Below are 26,939 nucleotides of genomic sequence, written 5' to 3'. Positions count from 1 at the left end.
TTACAGTGCAGTTCAGCTACAACAGCAGCTCTTAACCTGCATTAAGTGTACGTGCAAGATACTTACGCTGATCAAACTGTGGACCAGTTCCTAGATGAGCTTTAATGTCTTGCAAATCCCCTGAGCCGTCCAGCTTTCTCAACATAAACGTCAGGTGGCCTTTTCAGCCACAGAACCGTGACTGATTATTAGTGTGCGGAAACTCGTATGCTGTGCAAAATTTCTGTCTCCCCTTTACTTGATTAAGGTTTCTCCCTAACCGTGAGGTTTCCTGTTCTTCTGATGGTGTCTGATTCTCCTCCTAAATTTATATAACCTATTCCTCTGATGTTATCATGATATATCTATAAAAAGTCGAAAGGTATGTCGCTGAGCAGGTGAGAAGCTAGATATTAGGTCTTGTTTAATCTGATATCTAAGGCAAAGCTGTTGATAAATATGTTTTAATAATTTAATAAACATTTTAAGGTTTATCACTTAATACATTTTAATAACTGAGATGGCAATCAGAACTTGCTGCTGGAGAAAGTGCTCCCTGGAGGTCATGTGGAATAATTGGGTAGAAATTTTGAATAAAGAAGGTATGGTATGAATTACTATAGGGGCATTTCCAAGAAGTGCTGACATGTTCCACATGCTTTAAGCTGGGCTGAAATCTGATTGTTTTGACCAACCTGAGATCTGCAGTTCCTCCAATTTTTTATTAAATTTTGATTTCCTAAGTGACATTACATCATCATGATGTCATGCTGCTGGGCTTCTCTTGTAATGTTTCATTCATGCTGTGGCAGAAATGGCCTGTATGGATTAGCTTTGATCAGAGGAGTCTGCGCTGTAGGTGGAGGTGCTTTTAAAATGGATTTAATCTCTTTCAGCTTTCCCTTTTAAAAAATGGCTCTTATTATTGTCTCTTTGGAAGAATACTTTTTTTTTTTTTTTGGTAAATGGTTGGTACTGCAAATTACTGTAGTGTTGTACGGCAGCATCACCTCAGGTATTATGACCGAAGTCCCATGTGACCTCGCACACCTGAACTGAATTCTCTGTTTTCTGTTTGTATGAGAAGGAGAAGGCTGTTGTGAAGCACAAGTACAATACAAACCAGCGGTAGGCACCTGTCCTCTCTTGGGACATCGGATACAGTTGTTCAGCAGTTTACAATAATAGTCTGAGTCTCTAGTAAGTAGAAATTTGATGTGAAGACTCCGGTTGCTCCTGGGGTGTTACCTGGCTCTGCCACCAGATGATTTGGCTTCTTCCGCAGTTTGCCAATACGTGGTGTAAAGAGTCACTTCAAATGGGATGCTCGGAAGGCTGCCAGATGTTGTTTTGCTGTCTGCAGACAACACTCCCATACTAAGTCTTTAGCCTGGTGCATCAGAGAAGGAAAAGTACATGATGTTAAAGTAGGAGGTTATTTTCAGCTTTACTGTTTAAATCAGAAGATCTGGAGTGGGAGCCTGGAATCCCATATTGCTAAAACAGTGAAGCAGCAGTGAAGAGTAAACCAAATTTCTCGTTTCCTCTTAACAACGCCCCAAGAGCATTTGATTTAAGTAGTTTTTCTTTAGATACTGATAATGGAGTAATTTAATTGTATTATAAATTAATAAGCCCTCATGGCATTTAACTTAACTCCTACTTTATTTATTCCTGTTGGGTTTATTGTCTTTAACGTCAGTGCTGCTGTGGATTATGGAACCTAATTTTGTGTGGCCTCTGCCCACAGTCTCTTGATAGCAAAGTGCTACAGGCTTTCCTATAGTGATGACTTTTGGTGGGCATCTATTTAAGATGATGTTTCTAAAATACATTGTCACGTGCCTTTTGGGTAGTTACGGATTCTTGGTAGTAGATGTTTATGATGTGATGTCTCTGTCTTAACTGACTGGAAATGCACCAGCTGTGAAAAAATTAACCTGAGGTTTTGCATTATAAGAAAACGTACTGGGAGCAGAGCTGGTCAGCCAGTGTGTGTTTACTCAAACGGAGAGCATGCCCAGTATCATGTGGTATTGCTAAGCTAATCTGTCTGTGCTCAGTGACAACTAAAACCAGAACTCATTACACTTTTAGTAATTTGGATTAAAAGAATGAGGAGGTTTTATGTCTGCTGAGCAGTGCTGGATGTAACCACCTGACTGCTCTTCGTCATACTCTGGCTTGCCAAGCAGGTAAATGCAAGCCGGTCGCACGCACGATGCCGGGATGTCGATGGCATGAGACTCACAACATTGTCACTGCTTGCTTGGGTTTGTTTGTGTCTGTGGTTACAAGAACGAACGTGACTCTGGAGCCCGGAGCCACTTAAGAGCAGCTCTGAATTTTAACTTAAAGCAGAATTTGACTCTAACATCTTTAATCCCCAGCCACCTCCTAGGAAGGCAGTGGCCTTTTGGGAAGGCTTTTCTGATCAACCTCATCTACATATCTACAGACAGCTGAAAAACCTGGAAACAGGCAACCTAAGAAAAAGGCCAACGGTAGATTCCGAATTTTCTCATTTTTCCGACTGTGTTGTCCCCAACTTGGGAGGGAGAATTGCATCCTTCTCTCCTTATTTAGATGCAGTGCGCTTTCTCGCTCCTTTCTAATTTGTATTATTTTTGTATTTTCTCCTGAGCAAGAAGGAATCCAAGACAAAGTAGACAAGCTGGGAGATACACTGTGTGGTTTCACTTCTTTCTTTTGGAGAACTGTGCTCGGAAAGCAGCACACTGCAGGAAAGATGGACTATTGCACTCCCATCTCTAGAGCTTGGCTGCAGCTAGCAGACAGCCATCGTCTTGCTCCTCCCTCGAGGCACCAGTCTGTCTTGATATGCTGGGCAATGGGAGACCTTTGAACTCAGCTCTTTAGATCTGTTCTACTTGTCTTACTCTAAGCTCTGGAGAAATCATCTGCGTTCATCAGTCCAAACCAGATGTAGCACTGTAAACCGAAGGCAAATGGAGTAAACCTCAATTAAAATAAAAGAGCAGTTGCCCAAGAAGAAATACTAAGTAAAACCCACAAAACAACTTTATCTTGTATCCTGAGCAATGAGTGAAATGGCCAGGCTGAAGAACCATTGGCTTCCTCAGGTTGAACAACTGGTGGTGTTGATGCCAGGAGCCGGGAGGCAGCCTGGCTGTGGCTGCTGTGTGGCTTCCCAGGTTCAGAGCACTGATGGCTGTGTCCGTGCCAGTGCTACAGTTCACCAAATGTTTTTTCTGCTTAGCTGCAGCAGAAGTCTCACAGGTGAACGTTGTTCTGCACATTGATGCTTCTAAAAGCTGATGGCGTTCCTCAGTTGGGGGCTCACTGCTGTGGTGGTCCTGTTGTGGTGGATCTGGCATCTTCAACACAATGTATACCATAGTTTTCAGGTAAAAAGCAAGTAGATTTTTCCTTTTCTGAGTAATCAGGTCTATGGATCTGGTCCAGTTGACTGCATCATGCACACTAGATGTCTGAAGCTTTTGATAGTTCTAGATAAAGTGTTTTTTTCCCGTTCTGTTCAGCGAGTGCTAAGAGCAGAAAGGAAGATATCCACTGAGCCTTGATCAATAAAAAGTAACACTGAATTATCTTGACAATGGGCTTTTTTTTTCATCTGAAGAAAATTTCAGAGAACAGGCGCCCTGTTCCTGACAGTGACTGATGGATGCAGCTCAGAGTCTAAACTGTAAACTGGCTCTCACGTTGATTAAAATGTATTTGTGTACCTTGTTGGGGGAGAAGGCAAATGTTTGATCTGGTGAGCACAAATGAATTTTCATACACTACTATATGAATGAAACAAGGGCTTTCAACATATTTTGATTTCAGTTTGTATTCCTGGTCCATAGTAAATGACATTGTGGTACCTTTAAAAGCAGCTGAAGTAAAGATTTTCATTTGACACAAGTAACTGAAGTATGTTTCTCCTCTTAACAGTTTGTTTTTTTCCCTCGGAACCAGCGTAGTTACTGTGGGATGTAAGTTCACTTGAGTTTCAAAGGTACCAGACTGTGCTATAGTGTAAACACAGCTGCTATCGAGTAAAATAGCTTCAGTCTTCTCTAAAGTATACAAGTTCAGCGTTAGTGCAATAATAGATGCTTATTTTATTAACTGTTAGTCTGCCTGTTGGCTTTCTTGGCAAACTAAAGCCATGACGTGTACTTCACCGTATGCCTGGCCTTCCATCGATTGATAAAGCATGCACGTGAAGAGTACTGCTGTAGCTCAGTTGAGAAAACCTGCGTCTTCTGGTCACCCAAAGGCATGAGTAGAGGGCTTCCTTCCTCAGATTGTAGTATGGAAGGAGTACATGTAGTGGTGTGCAAGCTACATTATTTATGCTGGTTAAGTTAATTATATAACGTGCCTGGATGTTTGGTACAGTTGCCTGTACTTTAAATAACAGCGTGGATAGGTCATTTTGTGTTCAATGCTGAATGGGAAGCTGGTCAGGAGCAATTAGTCAAGTGATAGTGAATGCTGATAGACATAGCCCCTCCAAGCGCTTGTCAGTACTGCTGTCATCAGGGGGGCAGAGGTAACCGTCATCTATATAGAACTTTTAATTATTTCTTTGATCACTGTGCAAACGCTTGTATTTCCCGTGAATCTTTTCCTAATTGATACAAGTTTTTTTTATTTTTATTTTTTAGTTTATCAAGGACAATTTACCCAATACAGAAGTTAAACTGCATGACGATACAACTTAGCTGATAAAGGCAAACTCCTGCATGACTGTGCTTATTTCACATAATCTGGGCACAATGGTTCTCTCATCAGAGCCAGCTTTAAGGAGACTCCTTCCATAAATACTTGCCTCTCAGTTCCACAAGTTCTTTGATTAAACCAGCAGAATTGCACAGTGGAATTTTATCCTTGTAATAACTTCAATATCATTTAACTGAAACAGCTCAACTTTGTGTGTGTGACTGTACAATGATCAAATACGTAGAGCTTGTCAAAGATCAATATTTAATGTATTTAACAAGACTGACTTCCTTTGCGCCGCTTGTGAATTGTATTTTCTTTATTTTGAAGGCTGTGGTGTGTAAATCTCCTGAAGCTCTATAATGGCACTGGTGTTCTCTTCAGTCTACAGCATATTCTGTGCGTGTGTAGAGCCAGTGGGTGGAAAGGGAGTGGAGGAAGACGGCTGGTCGGTGACAGTGAGAAGTCGCTTGGTGCACGCTTAGGTGGGTGGGAAGCCTGGCCGCTGAGAGCAAACAGTTAGAAAGGGAAAAAAAAAGATTTTGAGGTTTCCTGAGCATTATTTGGGACTTCTGCTTAAAGAAATCGGTTGTTGCTGAAAGAGCAATTTACCTGGAAGTACGAAGTATGATTCAAGCTATTGTTTCGCACTTCGAAACTTATTAAAAGCAACTGTGTAGCTCGTAAGTCAGATTGCATTAATCTGCGAAGTCATAGTCTGGCAAAGCGTGTGCTGTCATCCCATGGCTCCTCTTGCCATCGCGCTGGGAGGGATTTACAGCAGAGCACTCTGCTGGTCCCCCGTAATGCTCAGGGGCAGCCACCTGGAACTGCTCAGTGGCTGCAAGAACAAGCTCCTGTTTGAGCCTCTGCTGCACAGCCCTTCTCGGCAAAACGGGGCCACTGAGCTCTGTGTCCTGCTGCTTCAGGTGCTGGTGTTGCAAGTTAATTCCTGCGTGAGAAATTCTGGGAGTTCATGTAAACAAAGAATGTAAACATTATTTACTCTGAGCTTTGTAGCTTCTGGTCTATGCTTAAACATTTCTTGTAACTCCCATCAGAATGGAGCCTTTGCTCCATCGTACTGTACCATGCAAAACAGATGTTATTGCCTCGACAGATCGCAGAATGTGCACGTTCTGTGATAGCCAGCACGGTGAGACACTACTGGGTTTGTAACTAACTGAAGTTAGGAAATCTCATTCATCTTTGCTGCTGGAGTTGGTGCTGTACCTGACTGGAAAGACGAAGAGGGCAGTAGTTGCTTATAAATCTTATAAATAGGAGGGGGAGTTTTAGCCCGGACACAGTCTCCTGTTTGGTTTTGCTGCATGAGTTTGCTCTAGTCAAAAGTTTAATGTGGGGTAGGGATGAAAGAGCAGGTGTGGAGCTGCTTGTTTGGGGTTGTGCAGCCCTACTGTGGTTTGGTTGTGCATGAAACTGTAGCCAAGCTGTACAGAATGCTCAAAAGGTCTTTTTAAAATGTGTAAGCAGCACAAATCGGTACAAAGCAAACATCTTGAGATGTGTTTCCTTGTTCCATGTTGAGGCTGAGCCCTGAGGAGCTGTCATTCTCAAGGAAAGCCTGACCTTCCAGGTTCCTCCTCATTCTGTAACATCAAAGGTTCTCGTGCACATGTTGAGGCAAGAACTTATTTGGACATTAACTGTTAGCGCTTTGATTTCTGTTCTCTTCATCGTTACTTGTTTGCGGAGGCATGGTGGAGGTGGAAGATTTTTTTGTGATGCAGATCCAGGGTCAGCATGACGTCTGCTGTTTTTTCACTGGATCCAGGTATGGAGGTGGACAAAGCAATTACACAAGTCTCCCTGTTTGTGTTGGGGTGTTTTGAATTGGACGCATGAAACAGCTCTGCGTTTTCACTTCCCTTCACACACCAAAAATCTAAACTCTCTGTTTCATCTTCATCTGAAAGTGAATGGTAGACTGAAATAAAATTTAGGAGGGGAAAGGACAGCTCTGAAAAGTTTGTTTATTCTCATTTTCTCCCTCATGACGAGTTCTAAGAGGCAAACTCCCTCTCCTGCTCTTTTCCCCTTTTCAACTTTTCAGAAGCCGTCCTTTTCGAGTGCTGGAAAATGTGAATCACATTGAGCACATCCCCAGCCTCATGGGTTGCCCTAAGCCAGCATAAAGCCACGATGCATACAACCAGTTTGGGCCAGAAACAGCCAGTAGGTCTTTTTTCTTCTCAGTAACTGAATTTTATCACAGTAGCTGGACATACTAACGAACCAACTTGTAATTAACGTCAACGAAAATTTAACTCAGTTGTTATTTAAATAATGCAATAATCTCGATAGCAGCATGTGTGGGGTTTTGTACCCTCATCCGCTGAAGACAGTATGGAAAGTTAAACCAGTAAAAATCATTGAAAGCTGACAATTTAGGAGGCTGTGAGAAGTATTTACAGTGTTTATTGTAGTAATGCATGCTGTAGAGTTCATGGATGCAAGAAATTAATAAGCTCCTTTGGGACATTGGTCTCGGAGCCTTTTCTCACATCAGGAGGTACAGTGCAATGGATTTGTTTGGCTGAAGTGAGGAAAAGCTTCTAGTCCTGAAAGAAACCAGGTATGTGGACCTGGGGTGGCTGTTGTTTGGGGAAGAGCAAGAGTTTTCGTTTGTTCTTTGTTTTACTAAGAGTTTGACAGAATGAGACCTGTATAGGCAACTCTTATTTGTGTGTTGTGTTGTGTTGTTTTGTGTTGTGATGTGTTGTGTTTTTTCCCTACATTCCTTAGATCTAGGAAGTGCTCACTTTCGCCCTGAAGTGCCAGTAAGTGGGGCCTTGGAGGGCAGAAGTTTTAAGCGTAGAAGAGATTTTCTACAACAGCGTGTTGTAGGTCAGTAAAATAAATTACCAAGTCCTTTGCTAAAGCCTTTGATTTGCGTGGTCCCCAACTCCTTCATGGAAATCTCTGGACAAACTAGTTAATGTTTGTAAGAGAAAATTTTGTTTCTGAAGCAACTGAATGTTTTCTAGGTGCTTAATTCTTTCTTCCACCTTTTGTTTCTCTGATCCTTAGGACAACATTGCAGTGATTGCTTTTACTGACCCCCCTGTTTTCCCTCTCCCTTCTCTGGCTCCCCCTCTCTCCAATTTTGTGTGTACCATGGGAAAGAGCCTAACTCCTTTTCCTTCTCGAGACTTTCCTTATGAAATATAAGCTTTTCAGACACAATACTTCTTTAAATATATACGATAGAATGCTTCTGCGGTCAGGGAATTGAGTAGTGCTTAAAAATGATCTTGTTGTCTGAGGAATATTCTGGTGTTCCCACTTTTGAATCCAAGCAAAAGTAAGGATGAAACAGTGCTATTTCCAAAGCAATAGTCCATCTCCACAATCAAAAATGTTGAAAAAGTAACTAGTACCACTAAATGAGCACATGCAGAAGGAAGGTTTAAAATCCTATGGTCTGGATAGAAAGACTGCTCAGAATCTGCCTTGCTCCAGATTTCAGGGTAAGGTTGAAACGAGAAGAACTCCTGATCTCCCTTACCAGTTGTGTTTGCAGTATATTAAGTGCAAATGTACGTTTTTGTATGTTCTGGCCTTCAGCACTGCATTGCTCTGCAAGAGCATTGTTTGTTTTTTTAACTAAAGTGCTTTCTTAGTAATACCAGGTCCAAAGCTGCCATGTGGGCAGGCTTTAGCCTTCCAGCTTGTGAATACGTCTTTTTGACCCGCTTGGTAGAAGCCCGTTCTTTGTGGGGTCCTCCACAAGTTGGTCTTCTTTCTTCTTTGGAAATCCTTGCTCCAACATAAAGGCTGGTTCACTGTGATGTCTGAACTCCCTTACCTCTGCAGCACTGTTTTCCTCTCCTTTCCCATTTGATAGCTTGTGGTTTAGAGAGCTGCAAGTTACGGTCTTGTTCTGCTTGGCAGGTGAGGAGCCTCCGTGCAGTTCGCTGCCACCATAACCTTACTGTGGTCATCAGTGTCTTCACCTTTGGCTTCTTGCCTTGAGCACTTAGACTTTGAAAAAATAACCTATCCTTCTACAGCAAAGCCTCCTTTACCTTCAGTCCAAGGATTAAAATTAATATGACTCTGGGAATTGGTGGACTCTTCTTAAAGTGCAAGATACCATTTTTTTGTGGAAAAGTAATATCTTCCACAGATCATCTACAGCACAAAGCTATGAAAAAAGTCCTGCAAAATTAAAATTCAGGTGGGGGTTATGCAGATTGCCTTATTTGAATATTTAAATCTTCTGTAGCTTTTTGATGACTGCTTTATCATTGTTTTCCATATATATGCAATGATGCTCATTTACAGCCTTCCCCAATCAGTTATACAGCAAATACCACTGCTATAAATAAAATGTCATTTGCAGGAGACAGAGTTTTGTAAGTTAAATGAGGAAGAAATGTTCTCTTGAAGAAGTGTTAGCAGTGATCAATTGGTCAGGATTTTCTCTACAGGATTATTAAAAAGAGTGGTTGAAATGTACATTTTCCATGCTCCTTCTTCCCCGATACTGGGCAAAGAGCACTCCAGTTTTTGGGTAGTGTTTCAGAAAGATTGTCTGAAAGAGAAAAAAAGTCTCTGAACGTTGTTTCGTGTTGCAGCTCAGTCAGTGTAGTGGTTGGCTCTCAGAAAGGAGCTGTGCTGCTGGTCACCGTCCTTGGCCGTGCAGTCGCACCCTCCTCCCTGCCATGGCTGCTGTCTTAATCCTGCGGTCAGCTGTTTCTGCTCTTCGGCAGAAAGCTAATTGCTGTTGTGTTGTTTGTTGTCGTTTTTTTTGTCTTCTTTTTCTTTTTTGGTCAGATCATGCTTTGGCTTTTGCTTCTGCACTGTCTACTAAATAATTCAGATATTTCTGTCTAGTTGTTCAGTATCACTGGCTTTGCTGTTAGCATTTGAGCAGTGTCAGTAAAAGTCATATTTGTCACCATTAGGTAAAAATACTTTTATATTTGCTGTTACAGTCTGAAGCACCATTAGTAACTGAGAGATGGACCACTGCAGCAGCTCATACAGCCACACACCGGGCTGATGAGCGGCTTCTGATCCTGGTTCCACCATGGGCTTTCCTACACCTGCAGGGAAATCATGTAACCTCTTCTGCAGTTTTATTATTTCTCAGGGGAGTGATAGATCCTGCACTGGGCTGGTGAATCTTGTTGAATCAGTTTTAAAGTAACTTAGATTAGATTAGTTCAAGGTGATTATACTCAAGACTGCCTGTGTCTACAGGGACCGTGACATTTCATCAGCGACACTATCTTTGGCAGGTATGGAGTGGCTCAGGTCAGGATGTGTCTCATGGTAACAGCACTGTAGTTGTTTAAGAATGTGCAGGAAACCTATAAAACAGGTTGGGGATCAAAGTAAAGATCTGACTGCTAAACTCGAACCACAGAGGGCTTTTTTTGAACAGCTGGTGGAGGTTAGGGTGTAGGATAACTTGGCTGCAACATTTTTTGTTAAGGGATCTTAAATATGCATTGTAGGAAGTTGAATTTTGCCTCATTTACAGTTTCTGACTTGAGGTGACAATTTTTACTCAAATATTTGAGATGGAAAGTGAGTGTATTTAATAACAACGGAATTAGAAATTCGCATGTTCACATTTGGAGACTTGAGCAGAAGGACATAGCCTTTGAGTTCTGTTCCCTGTTGCTTCTCATGCGTGGTAGAATCATGGTTTTGTTTTTGACTTCCCCTCTGTTTTACGATGATAATTCACAGTCATGTTTTCGCTTTTAAATTAGGGATTGCCTGTGAGTAGGAAATCACTGTAGTCTTGTCAAGGTCTGTCATCTGGATGGCATACAGATAGCGTGCTTTGAATTGATGCTTGAGCTGGTCTACCAGGGGGAAGGAGAAGACGACATGTCCTTACAGAAGAAGTGAAACCTGCTATTATTACTTTTCTGTGCTAGTAGTGGTCTTCGTGAAGACTAGGTCAGTCACAGGTTGCAGGAGCTGCAAGGAGGAGGATGGGGTTCTCCTTGCTCCTTGGCCCTCTGCTGACTTCGTGCATAGCCCTGAGGGCCCTCTGGGCACTGAACTGTTAGCAGGGGAAGGTGAGACCTTTGTGTTCAGCTGCTACAACCGTCTGCTCCATCCTGAGGTGTTGATCCTCTTTCTCCTTGTGTAGAACCATCCTGAAAGCGGTGAAGCTGTATGTGAGGCAGCCCCGGCTTGGAGCCTGTCCGGTGCTGCGGAGCAGGAGGGGGATGTGCCCACTGCTTGCTCCGAGGAGCAGATGGGGAGTGGGGAGCATGGAGAGGGGCTGTTGTTGATGCTGTGGCAGCGCCAGCACCTGCCGTCTGCAGGGCTATTTGGTAGCATTCCAGTACTTCTGTGGTAATGAGACATTGCCTTTTCACCTTAAGGAAACAGTGAGATTAAGCTACGAAAATAAAAACCTGAGGCACAGAAGTCCTGAAGTGATGCTGAACTCTGAAACGTGGTTTCGTGAAGAAAACGACTCAACAGGCCTAGAGTCCTGGCTCTTGAAAGCTTGTAATCTCATTTACTCTCGGGTTTCGTCTGAATGAAAAGCTACTTTTAGGCATTTCTGAAAGCAAGGTCTGAGCACTGATGGTCTTGATGATGAGGTGGCTTCGTAGAGTGTGTTAAATGAGTGTTGGGTGTGGTTGTCACTTTTTAAAATCTTCCTTCTGTTTATCACTTCCCAAATGTATTAGCTCCAGCACTTGAATTCCCTTGGTAGATTGAGGCTTACTTCTTGATAGTAGGTAGCATGGAGTCCTTGGTAGGGAGAGCGATACTCAGTTTCACTTGCCAGAGACAACTTCTGCAGCCACAGGCTTTCCCTGTTCTGTTTCCCTGTTCTGTGACCTGCGCGGGCTAACCAGAGTAAGTTAATTCTTCCTAAGGAAAACTGCAAGTTCCAAGCCTGGGAAGTGTTCAGATGAGTGCTTTTGATAAAACTGTATCTCGTTTGCTTCTGTAGCTTTAATTTGCAGCCATGGGGGTTTTTAGTGCCACTGCTTGTTAAAATAGGTTTTCTGTCTCTTGGACAGCAGGTTGGTTTGCAGTTGCATCTGTTCATATAGACTATAGGTTCAATTACCATTATTGTGCATAAAACCAAGTACAGATTCTTCATTAAGGGTTTTTTTAATTGAAATTATTAAACTTGAATTATTTAAATTGAAATTATGTAGTACTAAAACTATAAACTTTGAAACCAGGAGTTTTCCATGTCAATTTTCACTCTAGCCTGCCATTGACAATTTGACTAATATGGGTTAGTTTTTTGCTCAGGGAAGAAAGCCTGACACTCCATGTCTGTAAGAAGTACGAATGAAATGCCACTCCTTTTGTTGTCCTCTACTGCCAGCGCCAGGGTTTTAAAAATAGGAACCTAAGGTTAGACCAGCAATTCTATTTTTAAACCCAAATCTAGGAAATTGGCTATAATTTCACAAGTGATGTGCACCAAAGAGCATCAGTGGAGTTGGAGACGTGTTGGGAGTTCCTGCTTGCTCTAGAAAAAAGCGATCTATATAACTAGACGTTGATGTGTTGATAAATACGTTCAACTCCTAACTTTTAAACTTCTGTGTTGGTGGGGTGAAGAGTGTCCTTGGGAATAAACGTCCTTGGTGTTAAGCTGGGCTTTAGTGATCTCAAATATGTGGAGGTGATGTGAGCCCTCCCTGGCTGATGGGCTCAGATCATCCTGTGGTTGTGTTGGCATTTGAGGGAGGATTGTCCTTTTGGTGTGTAGCTTGTGGTTTAGGAGCTCTTCTGAGAAATGGGTGTAATATATTACCTTTTTCTGTGTCATGTACTGTTTCAATGACATGACAAAGGAAGGAAACAAGTAGGAGTATGCTTCTACACATTAAAAGCATTTAATACGATTGACTTTTTTTAAATGTCATATTTGCAAAGTACTTCTCTTCCCCCTCCACTACGTCTCCTTTAATTGTTGTATTTTCTGCAGTGGTGACATCCATTAGGTGGTTCTCTGGGATAGGAGTTCAATTTCAAAAAAGGATTTGGAAGATAGTGCAGGGTTTTTCCCTTTACATGACTTGAGTGCTGAGCCAAGTTGAGTGTCCTGCTCAGATTGTATTCAAAGACTTTCCTATACTGTATCCACAGAATATGACTCGGCAAAGAGGACTTGTTTGAATAAATCAAGCCTCTTAGCAGTATTATGGAGGTATTTATTGTAACTTCGTTAAGACCACATTGACCTTCATACTTTATCTGCAGGACTGACAGCCTTCGTGCGTTGAAATCAGTTTCCAAATCGGTTATTCTAACAGATGAATTATTGCAGGTTTCTCTGGTAATTTTCATGTTTCAGGCACTTACAGATGCATTTTTATCTTTTTTTTTACTGCATAAAATATATGTGCAGTGAATGTACTTTTTGGTTTCAAACACCTTTCTCTCACATAGTGGATAGCTGAGTATTGGATCCTTAATTATATTCATCCATCAGTGCTTTTTCTTCTTCCACTTAGCAATGGAAGTGCTGTTCCTTCAGACCATGGAAAGGGCATGATTTTCTTTTTCTTTTGGAGCTAATAGTTGTTAAGTGCTTATGCGGTCCACTTTGCCACCTATAGCCGTCCACGGGTTGCTCTCTAGGGCTCCGTACTGCAGATCTTAAGTCTTGGCATTGGCTCAGGGTTGTCTCTTGAACAGCACCTGAGTGAGTTCTGTGCCTTTTCATTTCAAGCCAGAAGAATTAGACTGGTGGTGACTGACAAAAAGTTTAGTCATTTTACTTAAAAAGGCTAAACCAGCTTAGAGTACCCATTTATGTAGTGTACTTACTGTGAGGAAGCTGAGAAACCAGGTATTTCATAGTGCTCTTTGTGGTGGCATACGTTTCAACTTAAAGGCTACTCAAACTAAGTTTAAAGGGTCTCTTAATCTGGTGGCTGGTGCATTGCTGCTGGCAGTTTAACTCTTGTGTATCACTTTCTGTTGGGCAGCCATCCGTATCACATCATTATGTTGCGTGGGTTTCAATATTTGAATGCCCTAGGGATTTCGAAGTAGAGGAAGGAGTCATTTCTTTCCTTCCGAGCACTCTATTTTATCTCATCGTGAATTACACTACATGTTACTGGCAGAATATTTACTTGTTCATGCTGCCAGTCTATACAGAGGACAAGAAGTTGCCCAACTGTTGCAGCAGGAACTTCACATTCTTCTTTCATCTTCTTAGCCAACTTGTAAATTTAGACAATTGTATGCATGCTCTACAGTCCATAATAAAAAGTTGACAATGGAAACAGCAGTCTATTCTGTCTGTTTTCTTTATTTGACTGATAACCTCCAATATTCTTATAGTCTGTATGCTGTAGAAAGTAGATGGAGAAAGCAGAATAATGCTGGAGATTTTGCATTTAAAAACCAAAACCAAACCAGAATGACTTGGAAAAAAATCCCAAGTTGGGAGAACAAAATTGTGTGATTTGACTGTGAGAGACAGGTTAGAGGAGGGATAGCAGAAGGTGGTAAACTCAGACTAGATTTGGTTACAGTTGTTCTAACAACTTAAATGTGGAACATAGCTGCTTCTGTTATTTATTTTTAAATATAGGAATAATATAAGAAAGTTTTGCTTTTGTTTTGGAGCACCCAGCGTGCTGTCAAGATGGCTTAAAGAAAATGTTGGTGATCATGCCTATAGCAAAGGGCTATTCAGTGATCTGTTTATCTTTGATAAATCCTTACAGAAGCAAGCAAATAAACTCCTGTTTACAGACTCACTGTTCCATACGCGTCGGTAAAAAATGATGCTTTAAAGAACTGCAAGTCAGACAAAGTTTTCTGTTCTCCATGTTGGACAGGATAATTCCTTCGGCAGCTGTGACTTTAATGAAATCACTACTATTTTTATTACTTTTTTATAGGAGCATCAAACTTTATTTTGCCTATCTGCAGTCAACCTTCTGGGCCTTGCGGGGCTCTCTTGGAAAAACCAGGAGTGCACTAACAGTGCTGAGCTGAGGCCTCAGTGGCAGGTAGTTTCTTTCCTGCAGAAACCACTGAAATTGATTTTTCCTTGTCACAGAGCAACAGTTAAAATGGCTTGAAAAATCAGAATTCCAGCATAAATTAGAGATTATAAGAAGTCTTCCCCTTTGTTTGTGGAGGATCAGATACTAGGAAGGCATATGCTTGGAAATACTTTCTTTGTACAACTGAAAGTTAGAAAATATCGAAGTGTCATCCAGGCTTCCAGCTGGTAGAGACTAAATAAGTGAAGACTAAATTACCAGAAAGGTCTTCGGTTTTGTTTGTACTGTGGATTTTTTTTTTTTTTTTTAAATAGGTTCTACTGGAATTTAAAACACTTCAATTGTCATCCTGGATGGTCCTTTCTTTTTACCTTCTCCTATCAGTGATGAGTGGGCAGAGACTCAGTCACGACTGGGTGGAGTCTCTTTGTCCTTGGAGAGGGTGCAGATGTGTTTTCCAAAGGCCTGATGTTCTCCTTGGCTTATCTTCTAGGGTGAAGGACCCCACGCAACTGCATTTTGCCTACCTCAGATCTGCTTATGTGTTGATAAGGTGCGTGGCCTGACTGAGGGCAAGCGAGCAGCATCTGGAGCTGGCCACAGGTTGTAACTGCAATTGCGCGTTGATAGTGTTTGGAATAAGCCTTGAGAGGGTCTTTCACTCCATGTTTCAGAGCTCCGTCCACTGCAGCGGCAGGATTGGGCCCGCTGGCGTGTAATGTTGGTGCAGAGTCTTCTCTCTGTGAAGGAAAAATCTCTTCTTCCAGCTAATTTTGTCATATGTGTTCTAGATCTTAACTACAGAAGAGCTTTTGTGAGGAGCTTGTGCCTTCGTGAGATGAATTGGGAATATTCACTGAAACGGTCGCTGAGTTAAAATGTACAAGGAAGCACAGGAACGACCGGTTGTTTCCTGTTTGTACACTGGGAAAGGGTGGCGGTGGCTGCTGTGTGCTCCTCTGTACCTGTTTTGTACTTCGCATTGTTCTTTCTGAATGTTTTTCAGACAGAAGTTTGTAGTAGAGGAGTGCTTTTGTCCTGAGTAGTTTTTCTTTCTGAAATGTCAACAAGAATCTCCACTGCAAACACCGGACCCAATTAGAAGATGAGCTGAACAGGGCAGTGTTTATGCCATAGTCGTGTGTCTTAAAGAATTTAGTACAAAACGTGTTTAGCTGAAATGCATGTGCCATCTCCCCTCATAGGGAACGTATTTTTAGTATTTCCTTGAAGTGAAAAAGCACAGGTGTATGTGTGAATGGGCACAGGGACGAGGAGGACATTGGCCCTCTCTCTCCCGCCTCCAGGGTACGGGCATATGGTCCAAGAATAACGAAAAGGACCTTTATCTTTCCTTTTGATGTTGTAGATTTATTTCAGTATTCAGTGGCAGAGTTGTAGGTTTCAGGCACTGAAGAATCCCTTCCCTGCTCTGACAGACCTCTGCAACAGGTTTTCTGCCTGCCTGTGAATAGTGATGCTCTATATGGTCGACACAGCTTTGATATAACTTTTCCTGGATGCCTTTGTGTGAAGGAATTTGCTGAAACCTGATCCTTTCTGTAGCTTCTTCTGCAGTCCATAGGGGTGTCTCATGTCCCCATTGTCTCATGCGCCTTTGTTTTAAAATAATATTAAGCCTCAGACACCAGCTGATTTACTTTAATTCAACATCAAACTATGTTTGATTTCTTTTCATATTCAAGTGAGCCATCTGGCTTTAATGAACTGTAACTGTTTTTAATGCTGCCTCCAGTTGCTAACATCTGAATATTTCATGTGCTGAAAGGAGGTTTGAAATGCAGAAGTGAGACTGAAGAGTCCAAAGTATTTCCAAATCAGCTGTGTTCCAGCAGCACTTGTGCTCCCCTCCCCTTGAGATTTATCAAAAGATAATCTTTGGGGTGCCAGACTGTAAGCATCAGCCATGGTGGGTGCTAATTACAAGTAAGCTCAGTTTTGTGTACATAAAACACCAGAGCTGCTTATGAAATCCTAAATAACTACCCAACTTGACATGGACAGAATATCAATCAGCTCAACAGGAGCTGCCAGTATTTGGCATCTTTCAAATAATAGCCTCTTTGGTGTTTGGACTGGGGGGGTTCAGGGGAGAGGTGTCTTAAGTATTTCCATGTTGAAAAAAAAAAAGTTAATTTTTCATCATCTTGTTCAGTTATGGAAGTTAACTGAGAGCTGGATCCCATAAACTGAAATATTTTAATTGCAAATAAATACTGAGGGTGCTTTGCCAGGGCTACACTATTAGAAACCAGTGGCATATCCCCAGATTCATTGGACTACACACTTCGCTCAGCATTTTTCACAGCATTGGCTTTGTTTTGGCTTAGCAGTGTGACAGCTGATAGACTTATGATAGCCATTACCAAGAAATATTTGATTAATGATTAAAAAGTACTTTGTTGGTTAGGTCTTTGCTGTGTGCATCGTACAGGTTGCAAGTGACATCGTCTTCCAGCATTACTTCATAAAGGATAGAAGAAGTAGAAGCTTAGACTGTCAGCGTCTCTACAGGAGGAGAGTCTTTAGAAAGGGTAGGCTGGGAACCTGCCATTGCTCTGGTACCCTGCACTGCTTTGTCCGACAGCACGGAAGCACGTAAGGAGCCAGCGGAGGTGGGTAGAGATTAGTACCTGCGCTTCATTTCTCAGTAACTTTCTCACAGGGACAGAGCTGAATAGAGAGTTGACTTGTGATTTTGTAGGTCCATGCTGAGCACAGTCTTTCTGAGCTGGAAAAGAGTAGCCTAGAAGCAGTGTAGTGAAAATTGGCAGCTGGGTAAGACGCGTTCCCGAACCTATAATGAATAAAACCGTATTAATATCTTATATGTGGCAGATTTTTTTGGCATTAGCTGCCATTCAGTTGGAGCTCTTAATGAGATCTTTCCTCTTGCCACTCGTACAGATTTTTATTTTCACGTGTAATAGATATTTTTTTAAGTTGGTTGTGGTTTTGGTTGTGCTTGAGAACTTCCTACACCACTGAGCACTGTTGCTGGGTATTTCTTTGATTCTCTTCAAGCTCGTTGTTTTATTTTGTGTGTGAATAAAGCTACCAGTGTTGCGTACAGGAGATTTCAGGCAGGCTTTTCAGTGCTTTGCACTGCAGTTCCCTACAATTCATGCCAAGGACTGTGGCTCAGTCTACGGTACAACTTTGGCATCTCACTTTCAGTTGAAGCGTAACTCGTGTTGGTTTGACCTGTGTGATGGTGCCAGCTAGCAAGCCTGTATGCTCCACAGACTGCTCAGGACATTTGCACCCTGCCACACTTAACGTTTTCAATTAAACCATGGAAATCCTTCACAATGGAATTATGGTACTTTGGGAAGGGTTTGGGGTTTTTTGTCTTTTTTTTTTTTTTCTTTCCTAGTTCTCTGCATCTAAGTGGCGGAGGCACATCCTGACTAACTTGCTTTTCATGCAGGCCTCAGGATCCTAGAGATACTGCTATCAGCAGGGACAGTGACATTGCCCTTTCCATTCCCAGCTGTGGGCATCCACCTGGTCCCTGCCTTCTCTGGTTGCTCCAAGGGACCACTGAGGGGCTGGGCAGGCAAGCTGCCAGAACCAGCTGCTCTCCCACCTGAAGTTCCCTGTAATAGAACTACTTCAAAATACTTCAATTTTTAACAAATAGATAAATTTTCAAAGGAAAGACATTTTGTTAGAATTTTCAGGCTGGCTGTAGTTCACAAGCTGCGTGTTTGACTGACAATACAGACACAACTGCAGCCTGCATAAAACTGCTTAAGGTCTGCTGGCAGCTGTGGTGGGATGGAAGATGCTCTTTCCAAGAGAGAAGGGCTGGATAGTATCTTAGACATTGTTGTCACTGGCTGTCCACTGCAGTTATACCTTCAGAAGTGAAATCATGGTTACTCTTTTAAAAGCAGTATCGTCTTGGAAAATCTCTCATTTGTGATACTCCGAAATTTTGAAGGTAACATTTTTGTGTTTCCATTTGTTAGGCAACTTGCATTTCTTATGGATTGTGTCCATGCTGTAGTAGGAAAAAAACCCACTTAAAATAGGTTGGTTTCTTTAAACTCAAAAAAAAAAAAAAAAAGAACCCTCCCACAACACCTCTCTAAGGATTGTTGGATGGTCTCCATAGACGCTATAGTTATACAAAATAACATAAGACTTTTCAAATGTGTAGGGCTTCCCTTTTTTAAACCATAGCTATTCAAAATGTGTTTAGGTGAGAAGTGCAGCCTGTGTTTTTAAAACCTAATTTTCAGTCCTCTGCATTATTTCTGGTATCTTGCTTAAAAAGAAAAATAGGTGCTTCCCAGGCATTCAACAAGAATGCAAAGGGTGTCTTTTTTTTTTTTTAACAAGAATTTTCAAGCCACTAATCTTATTTTCACGGCCCCATCACACCCCATCTCATTGATTTATATAAGTTGTCAGTCAAAGTGTGACATTAATAAAGAAACATGTAACCTAGGCTTTTATTTACTATGCAACTGTGCTTTAGGGGAGAATTTTGTAAGGGAAAAATGCTCACAGTGCATTGCCAGTGCAGTGAACTAGTGGGCTTGCTATAGACCTGTCCTTCCTTGCTTTCTACCATTAATAATGAAATATGATTTATTTGCTCACAGGAATAGGTTTGAAAGTTATGGCTTCTCATCACAAAACGTTTAGGAGTGGTATTTCTGCTCCCCTTTTTTTTTTTTTAACCTGGTAGGTTTAAAAAAAAGGTTATGTTCCTCTGATACACATCGGGGCAGGAATACCTCCAGCTTGCACAACTATAAAACACTCTGTGTGTTCATGTGCATGTGTAGAAAAATGAAGGTGTGAAAAACAGCCAGTTTCAGGGCATTTTTTTTTTACACGTGTCATTCTCAGGTGTTCTGCAGGGCAATAGCTTCCGGTTAGAGGTAAGAGAATAGGACGTTAAACACCTCAGCCATCCACATTTGTACAGGCTCTGTATTTGTAGGGTGGGTTTGTCAAAGCAGACTGCAAAATTTTCTTGGCCTTCTGTCTCTAAAACAGCTTGGGGCTCTATAGACAGAGAGGAGTACTGAGAGTAGAGAGGGGCTGGGTCCCCGTGGAGCTGAAGGTGACGCTTGAGGAATTTGGTGAGTGGAAGGACTGTGTTATGGGTAGGCTGACGTTCTATCACTTGCTTCTTTTTCTCAAACCACAGAATTGTGATTTTCATGTAGTGTAGTTAGGAGTAGTCCTCTGCTGTTGTACAGGACTGCTTCTCCTTGAGGAACTGTTGGCGTGGGTGAAGTCACTACAGACATCTTTTAAGTATATGGAATGACAGGTGACTGTACCCGTATTGAGTAGCTTAAAATTGTTTTACCAGCTAATACCCAGTAAAATGAACTGCCATAAAAACCAATAAAATTTTAAAACTGGTAAAATATTATAAAATGAAATTGAAGGTGTACAAAGTACTAATCAGTTTTTCACTTACATAAAAGACCATATTTTGATAATAATGAGCTACTGTGTCATAGCAGAATATTTCCACTGGTGTCTTCAAGTCCTATTAAGGTGATGAAGTGATGGCTCCTTGGTTGAACTGTTAAGAATCTAGTAGTTTTAAATGTATACATGTATTTAAATTTGTCTTATAACCGTTCAAGACCAGAGTTGCAAATCCCCTGGAGGTTGTGGAAAGACAAAGGGCTAAAATATTAGAAACCCACAGCCTGAGCAGACATTTTGTAAGCATTACTGTGCTCTTTCTTTGCCAGCATCAGTTTGGCTTTCGTGACTTGAGACATTTTTGTTGGTCCAGGTGACAAGGAGCTGGATTCTTGTGTTGTCTTGTTCCTAAGCCATGACTTGATTAGTTCCCTGCTTCTTTAGCCCTGTGAAGGGTTGAAGGAGCTTTTGAGAGTGGTGATTTGTTGGAGGGCTGAAGAGACCTCAAAAGTCAGCTTATAATTGATTGATTTGGGAGATTTTTTTTTCCTAGAATCAGTTTGGTCTGCAGATGACAGGTATGGAGTACCTAAACATACACCTAGTAAGATGCCCTTGTTTGCTTTAAGATTTTTGGCTTATTGTTGGAGTAATGTTTTCATGTGTTCTTAAAAGTAGTTAAAATCTGATAAAGATTTCTTATCAGTTGTTCTTTTCAGGTTTTTTTCAGGATCCCTTCTTGAATGTCCTGGCTGCCACTAGGATCGAAGGTGAGAGGCAACTCATGACCACCAAACCGTGACAGCCTCGGACTCCCCCGCTTCTGGCTGCTTGATATAACCACTGGGCTACTGTGGAGATGAATGGAGAACAGCAGTATGATGCAGGTAATGACCAGCTGTGCTCAGTGACTAGCAGCTCTCCAAAAACTTGGCAAGCGAGATGGAACAAGATAAGCGCAGTGAATAGTGGATGTGTCTGATGCTGTGTGCTGTCTACAGGAAGAAACTCAAATTTCAGTGACTATGGGTTAGATTCCCAGTATGGGGCTTATGTTGGTTATTGCTCTGTTTCAAAAGCAGGGTATCATTGACTTACAGGAGAACAAAATCTCACCCACCTTAGTAACTGTGTTTTCGAAAAGTTGTGTGTTTCCTCTTCATGGTATCACTATGAGATGGTGTTAAAGCTCAGTGGCTTAACACTACTGTTTTAAGACATTTTTCTGTCGAAGTGATTAATATTATCTTGTTCTGTCCTGTGTTTAGCTTGTTCTCAATATTTTGACATGGTCCTGCTGCTGGTTTAAAAAGTCGGATAGCTGCAGCTGTTTGCTGGCATTGTAATCTGTCCTGTTTTTCTGCTGTGCCTTGGTGTGCCACCTTTGATGAGTTTTGGGATATCAACAACCTAACCTGCTGCAAAGTTATATATTATGATAAATTAGCTCAGGTTTGGTTCCCTTGGAGCACCAGCCTGGGAACAGTGTCAGTCTGGGATGGCTGGGATACTAACAGCTTTCTGAAGCAGTTCTGGGCTGTGCACATCTTATGGGGGTAGGACCCATCCGTTTTCTGACTTGCCTGCCATAGTTTGTTCCTTTCCTTGAGGAGGTCCCTATCTATAATGTTGATACAGTTAATATAAAGTAATTTCAATTTGTAGTTACCAATGTAACAATTGGTTAGGATTTTATCTGAGTGTTACTTTCCTTTGGTACTTGTTCAACAGCGGCTCTGCTCATAGGACAATTCACTATTTGTAGTTTTGGATCCTTTACTTTATCGAAGTCTAATTGCTGTCAGTGTTATCAAGAAATGTTAAACATGATTTTAATCTACAGTGCTTTTAGCAGAAGGCTATCATCTGCTTTGTGATGCCAAAGTATGCTTTTGATTATTAATTATAGGCAATCACTGAAATTGTTGTCAACGCTATATCCTCAAATAAGCAAGAAAAAGCAGCATGCACAAGTATGCAGAACGTCTCCAGGCACATGCAAATACAGTTTCCTTTACTACTGGAAACTGCTAACTTCTGTCACATAGCATAAGAAAGAAAAAAGGCTTTGAGCAGCTGAGAAGAACAGCAAGATGTATATATGTTCAGCAATAGGGTATTCACAGTCTGATGACACATCCCTCTGTACTAAAACCTGTATTGAAATTTTTCCATCTTCCTCAAAAAATATCAGAGGTCACACAGTCCTCTCTGTGTGCTTTTGGAATAGGTGGGAAGGGTTTGATACTGTCTTGAAATTACTCAACAGCTATTTTCCTGAGCATCCTTTTTGTGCCTGGTTTGAGTACAGCTGGCTGTGAAAAGCAAGCAGTGACTGAAGAGAGCTTTTGCTTGCTGAGTTCAAAGAGAGTTTCCAGCAAATGCTACCCATGTAAGCATAAACACATTGGTTTTAGTTGTGCCCTCTAATACTGTTCCTTGGAGTGCTTTGAGTTAGACCAGTCTCAACCACTACTGGAACATTCCCTTCATATTCTTTGACTGGTGTAATTTTTTCCACTTGATGATTTTTAGCAGTTTTGGAGATTCCCCTCTGTCTTTTTGATTTTTAACGTACTGCTCTCTGCCTACAGGAACGCAGACAGTGATCAGAGTTGTTGACTGTGATGCTATCCTGCACCTATGAGGGGTAAAGATACTTTTATTCTTGTCACAGTCTTTCTCAGCTGCTGAATTCCAACTTGTCTTTATTTATTCATGGCCTTGCAGCTTGTATAGATGGAAAAAGATTAACTGTTATTAAAATCAGATTGAAATATATCTAAGTTTCAGGGTGAGAAACCTTTAGCTTAGCCTTAATTGAAGGTCTTGCAGACTTCAGTGTGATATACTTAATGTCCATGTGACAGTCTTCAACTAAATCACATTAAAGATGCATGAAAATTATTTCCAGTGAGAATTTGACTTGAATCCAGAGATCAAAACAGTCTGGTGTGTAGACTGTTCCCATTGCAGGTATTTTTAAGGGCTAATGTCCTTAATATTTCACTACCTTCTCGTATCCAAATGGTACAATTCAGTATTCTTTCTCTTCTTGTATATGTCAGAGAGCACCAGGAACTAATTCATGGTAAAATTCAGAAAGGAAGAGTTAGTGTTCAAAATAATGGTAGTAGAAATAGTGATAAATGGGAAACAATGTACCAACCCAGGAAGCTGCTAATACTCTTACAGACAATTCTCTCACCTCCAGAGTGGATAGTGTTCACCGCAGAAGCTCTGTAGGACACTTCTCAATTTTACTTGAGAAAAATTTTAGTTAGCTTGATTTGAAAGCTTACTGACAAAAATTAGTTGTATGTCGAGGCGACAGAGATGGGAATTGCATCTGGTTTCTTTCCCTGCCTTTGCCGAAGTTGTGCTTTGCCGCTGAGCTGAAGTGTGGCACAATCATCCTGTCTTATACGGAAAAATATTGTCTCCGTGTAGTAGAAAACTGAATTCCTTAGGTCTTGTAGCAATTAAGGGTGTGGGGAGAAAGAGAGAACATACATATATGTACACCCATGCAGCACTACCGCTGTTTTTGTGTGATCTAATCTAGATGGGTCCTGCTCAGGCAGGGGGATTGGACTAGATGATCCTTTGAGGTCCCTTCCAATCCCTGACATTCGTGATTCTGTGATTACATTAATAAATTGTGCTTTAGGATTAAATGGATTCAATATGGTTTTGCTTGTTGTCATCTGTCATATTAATTTGCAAGTTTTCTCACAGTAGCAGTGAATTTCTGTGTAAATATCTGAGGTTTATTGAGAAGTTTGAGCTCAGACTGATCAGAACATTTAATACAGACATATGGCCCCTTGGGAATGTAGCTGGTCCTCCATTGTATCCTGGGATCTGCGAACCCGTGAGCATGGTGCTTGGTGATAGGGTCTTGCAACAGACAGGATCAAAGGTGTGATTTAGACAGGGCCTGCTCTGCTGCAACAGTCCCCACCAGTAAAACCAGAAAAGTGGTTGGATTCTGACTCTAAAAGATTTCCAGCTAGCGTGAGCCTTACCGGAGAGATGGTCCTTCGCCACACTCTTGGCGTGTTTCTGCATTGAGATGTCGAAAAATAGATGCTTGATTTCTGAGATTTGTCATGGTTCACATAGTCCTACCGTATGTCACAATTAAAAAACTAATTTACTGCACGCACTGTGAAACCTCATGCAGCATTTTTGCTTGGAGCTTTGTTCAATGATCTTTTCCTCTTCCACGTTGATTCAGTAAGTGCTGCCTACATAACCTGGAATGCTGCGGCAGGGCCATGTATGATAAGCAACAGATAGACTTGTTAAATCCTAGAGCTGAGCACGGCCATCAGCTGTCAGCCTCCTAAAGGAAGGAAAGCACCTGAACTCCCCAGCAATCTGTGCTCAGTGCTGCAAGTGCAAGGCTAAGCTCCTAGTCTGATTTAATTGTAAAACTTCCAGTGAAGTTTAAACGCAAGCTGAGTCGAACGCTTATGAATGAACGGAACAGCAAAAATTCTGCGTGCTTTTTAAATAGGTTTAAAAAAAATCCCTCTGATTCAACGAAACTCTCTAAAATAAAGCAGGAATAGTATTAAATTTGCCAGTGTGTTGGACAGGAATTGTGATTTTTGTTTGTTTGTTTGTTGTTTTTTGTTTCTATGAAAAATGAGTTGCAAAAGAGCTTGTGGGTGTGCTGGTGAGATTTGGGCATTGTGCAGTACAAGCAATCTGAGCCCTTCCCACTGCAGCGCAGACCTGGAAGGAAATGGCTCTTTCAGGTATGAAAACATACAGGCTGCCGAGGCTGTGACAAAGGACCTGTGGCAACTCCGATCCAGTTGGGAACTGGTTTTAAACCGTAGTTAGAGGCAAAAGGGTAGCTGGAGCAGCATGCAAACTGGCTTTCTCAGGAGCTCCTTGTAGCAATTAAGTGGCAGCATAAGTTACTAATTGACCCTTTCAGTGTGTTAAGTGACCTGTGCCTCATTTAAGGAGCTTAACTGCCCCTTAGACAGTTATCTGATGATAACAGGTTATTGAAGACTTGGTGCTGCGGGCACGCTGGTAAGAGCACGGCTGGAAAGCCTCGAGATCTGTGTTGTATTCCCGGCCTGAACTACTTGGCTTTCAAACTTGTTAGAAGGCACAGAGCAGTCATGTTGCTTTATGTCTCTCTTCCAACAGGAATGCATGAGACAGTGCAAGCAGTGCTTTTTACATACAAAGTGCGTTTTGGAGCTGGATGAAAGTAGGGTTGTTGCTGCTGTTGAGCTGCCGGGTGCTTTTCTGTGGGAAAGGGTGAGCTGGCTTGCTCTAGGTGGGAGAAAAATCAAAGTTCACTCTTGGTTTTAACTGGCCATAGATGTTGTGTTCGAGCTGACGTTCCCTTCCCACTTTGGTTCTGCAGCTGTGAACTTGAGTGTTTTATGGTTATATTAAAGTAAAATGCTGTTTTAATGAGTTAAGAATCTTAATCTGCTTTAAGAGCATTTTGCAATGAAATTATATTTTTTCTTAGGATGACTTGCAGGCAAAGCTTTGATCTACTCCACCCTAATTTGCAAACAGCTGTGGCCTTTGCCTTAAGCCTCTTTACTCCCTCAAAGGTTTTTAAAATAGAATTACTTTCTTCTGCGCTTCTTCAGGTCTATTTCTTTAGTAAGTTAAAAATTATCCCCTAAAAGTGATGGTGATTTTCAAGCTCTGAATTTTTAGAGCTCTGAGGCTTGTGAAAGGCCAATATAACCAACTGTGGTGGTTTAAAAATAGCAAAATGAAATTCGGTTTGGGAGAGATAAGAGCTGCCTTTAAAATAAATGCCATCATCAGAAAACAAAAGCTAATGGAATATACATTTCCGAATTTGGGGAAATGATAATTCCTAGAATTACAATGAAAAGTCAAAGATGGGCTTAACAATCAGTTTGAACATAAAATGAACCTAATTTACACTCAAGACTTGTAGATTTTTTTAGACTATTTAAGATAGCTCAGACTTTTGGGCACATGTTTGCCACTCTATTCAAGGGCTAGGAACTGGAGCACACTTGGCAGGTTGTCAGCATGTCCGCAGGTCTGATAAAGGCATGCACTAGTATTTCATTCATTTTTTTGGTCATGTAATGTTTCCTACTCAAGCTACTACTCCTTGAAAGAACAGTTACCACCTGTTCTAAGAAAAGCTGAGAGTGTAGGAAATGTTGGTGTGGTATAAGCTTTGCTCAGCTCTCCCCGTGCTTGTGACACACAGAGATTTCTCTATTTTCAAGTATAAACAAGGTATCAGCTTTCCTGCTACTGAGAGATGGAAATCTCTTGTGTTCATTCATAAAGACAACTATGGTGCAGATGGTAGAATTGGTCTAAAAGTGAAAAGGAAAAGGTTTACTTTTATGTCATGTCACTGCCATCCTGTTTTGCTGCGGAACCTGAAGCTGGAGTTTGTGTGTTGAGGTTATGAATGCTGCTTACGTGAGGTGGGACCCCCCCCCCCAATCATCCCACAGTGTGCCTGTGGGAAAAATACGATGTGGCTGTGTGCTGAACTAAGTAGGGGACCTGAAATCCAACCTGTGTTGGTTGTGGGGTCTTTTCAGCAGAGTGGGTTACACATTGGAGAAAACGGGAATAGGAGGGGAGCAGGGAAGTGAGCCAAGAACTGAAGGGGAGACCGGGGCTGGGGGACAGGCTCGACAATAATAATAGAAAATCTGACTAAGTGGTAGTGTGGCTCACCATAGCTGCTTGCTTCCCTAACAGCCTGAGTGAGTTCTGAACTGTGGCTTGGGTGGTTTTAGCACATTTTTGCTTTAAATGCATCCAGAAATGAGATTTTCTTGA

General features: G+C 41.6%; 1 protein-coding gene across 1 annotated transcript in view; it reads left to right on the top strand.

Annotated features, from left to right (window-relative positions):
- The first annotated feature begins 20,970 nt into the window (after positions 1 to 20,970).
- The window catches only part of SFMBT1 (Scm like with four mbt domains 1), a 33,812-nt gene continuing 27,843 nt past the window's right edge, over positions 20,971 to 26,939 (top strand). Inside the window, 1 exon segment of the mRNA XM_009979715.2 lies at positions 20,971 to 20,998. Coding sequence (XP_009978017.2) covers positions 20,971 to 20,998 — 28 coding nt within the window.

This window comes from Tauraco erythrolophus, chromosome 12 (genome assembly GCF_009769465.1).
Source record: "Tauraco erythrolophus isolate bTauEry1 chromosome 12, bTauEry1.pri, whole genome shotgun sequence".
In the NCBI taxonomy this organism is placed as follows: Eukaryota; Metazoa; Chordata; class Aves; order Musophagiformes; family Musophagidae; genus Tauraco; species Tauraco erythrolophus.
Note: the sequence above shows the minus strand (reverse complement) of the source record. Positions and strands in the feature narration are given on the sequence as shown.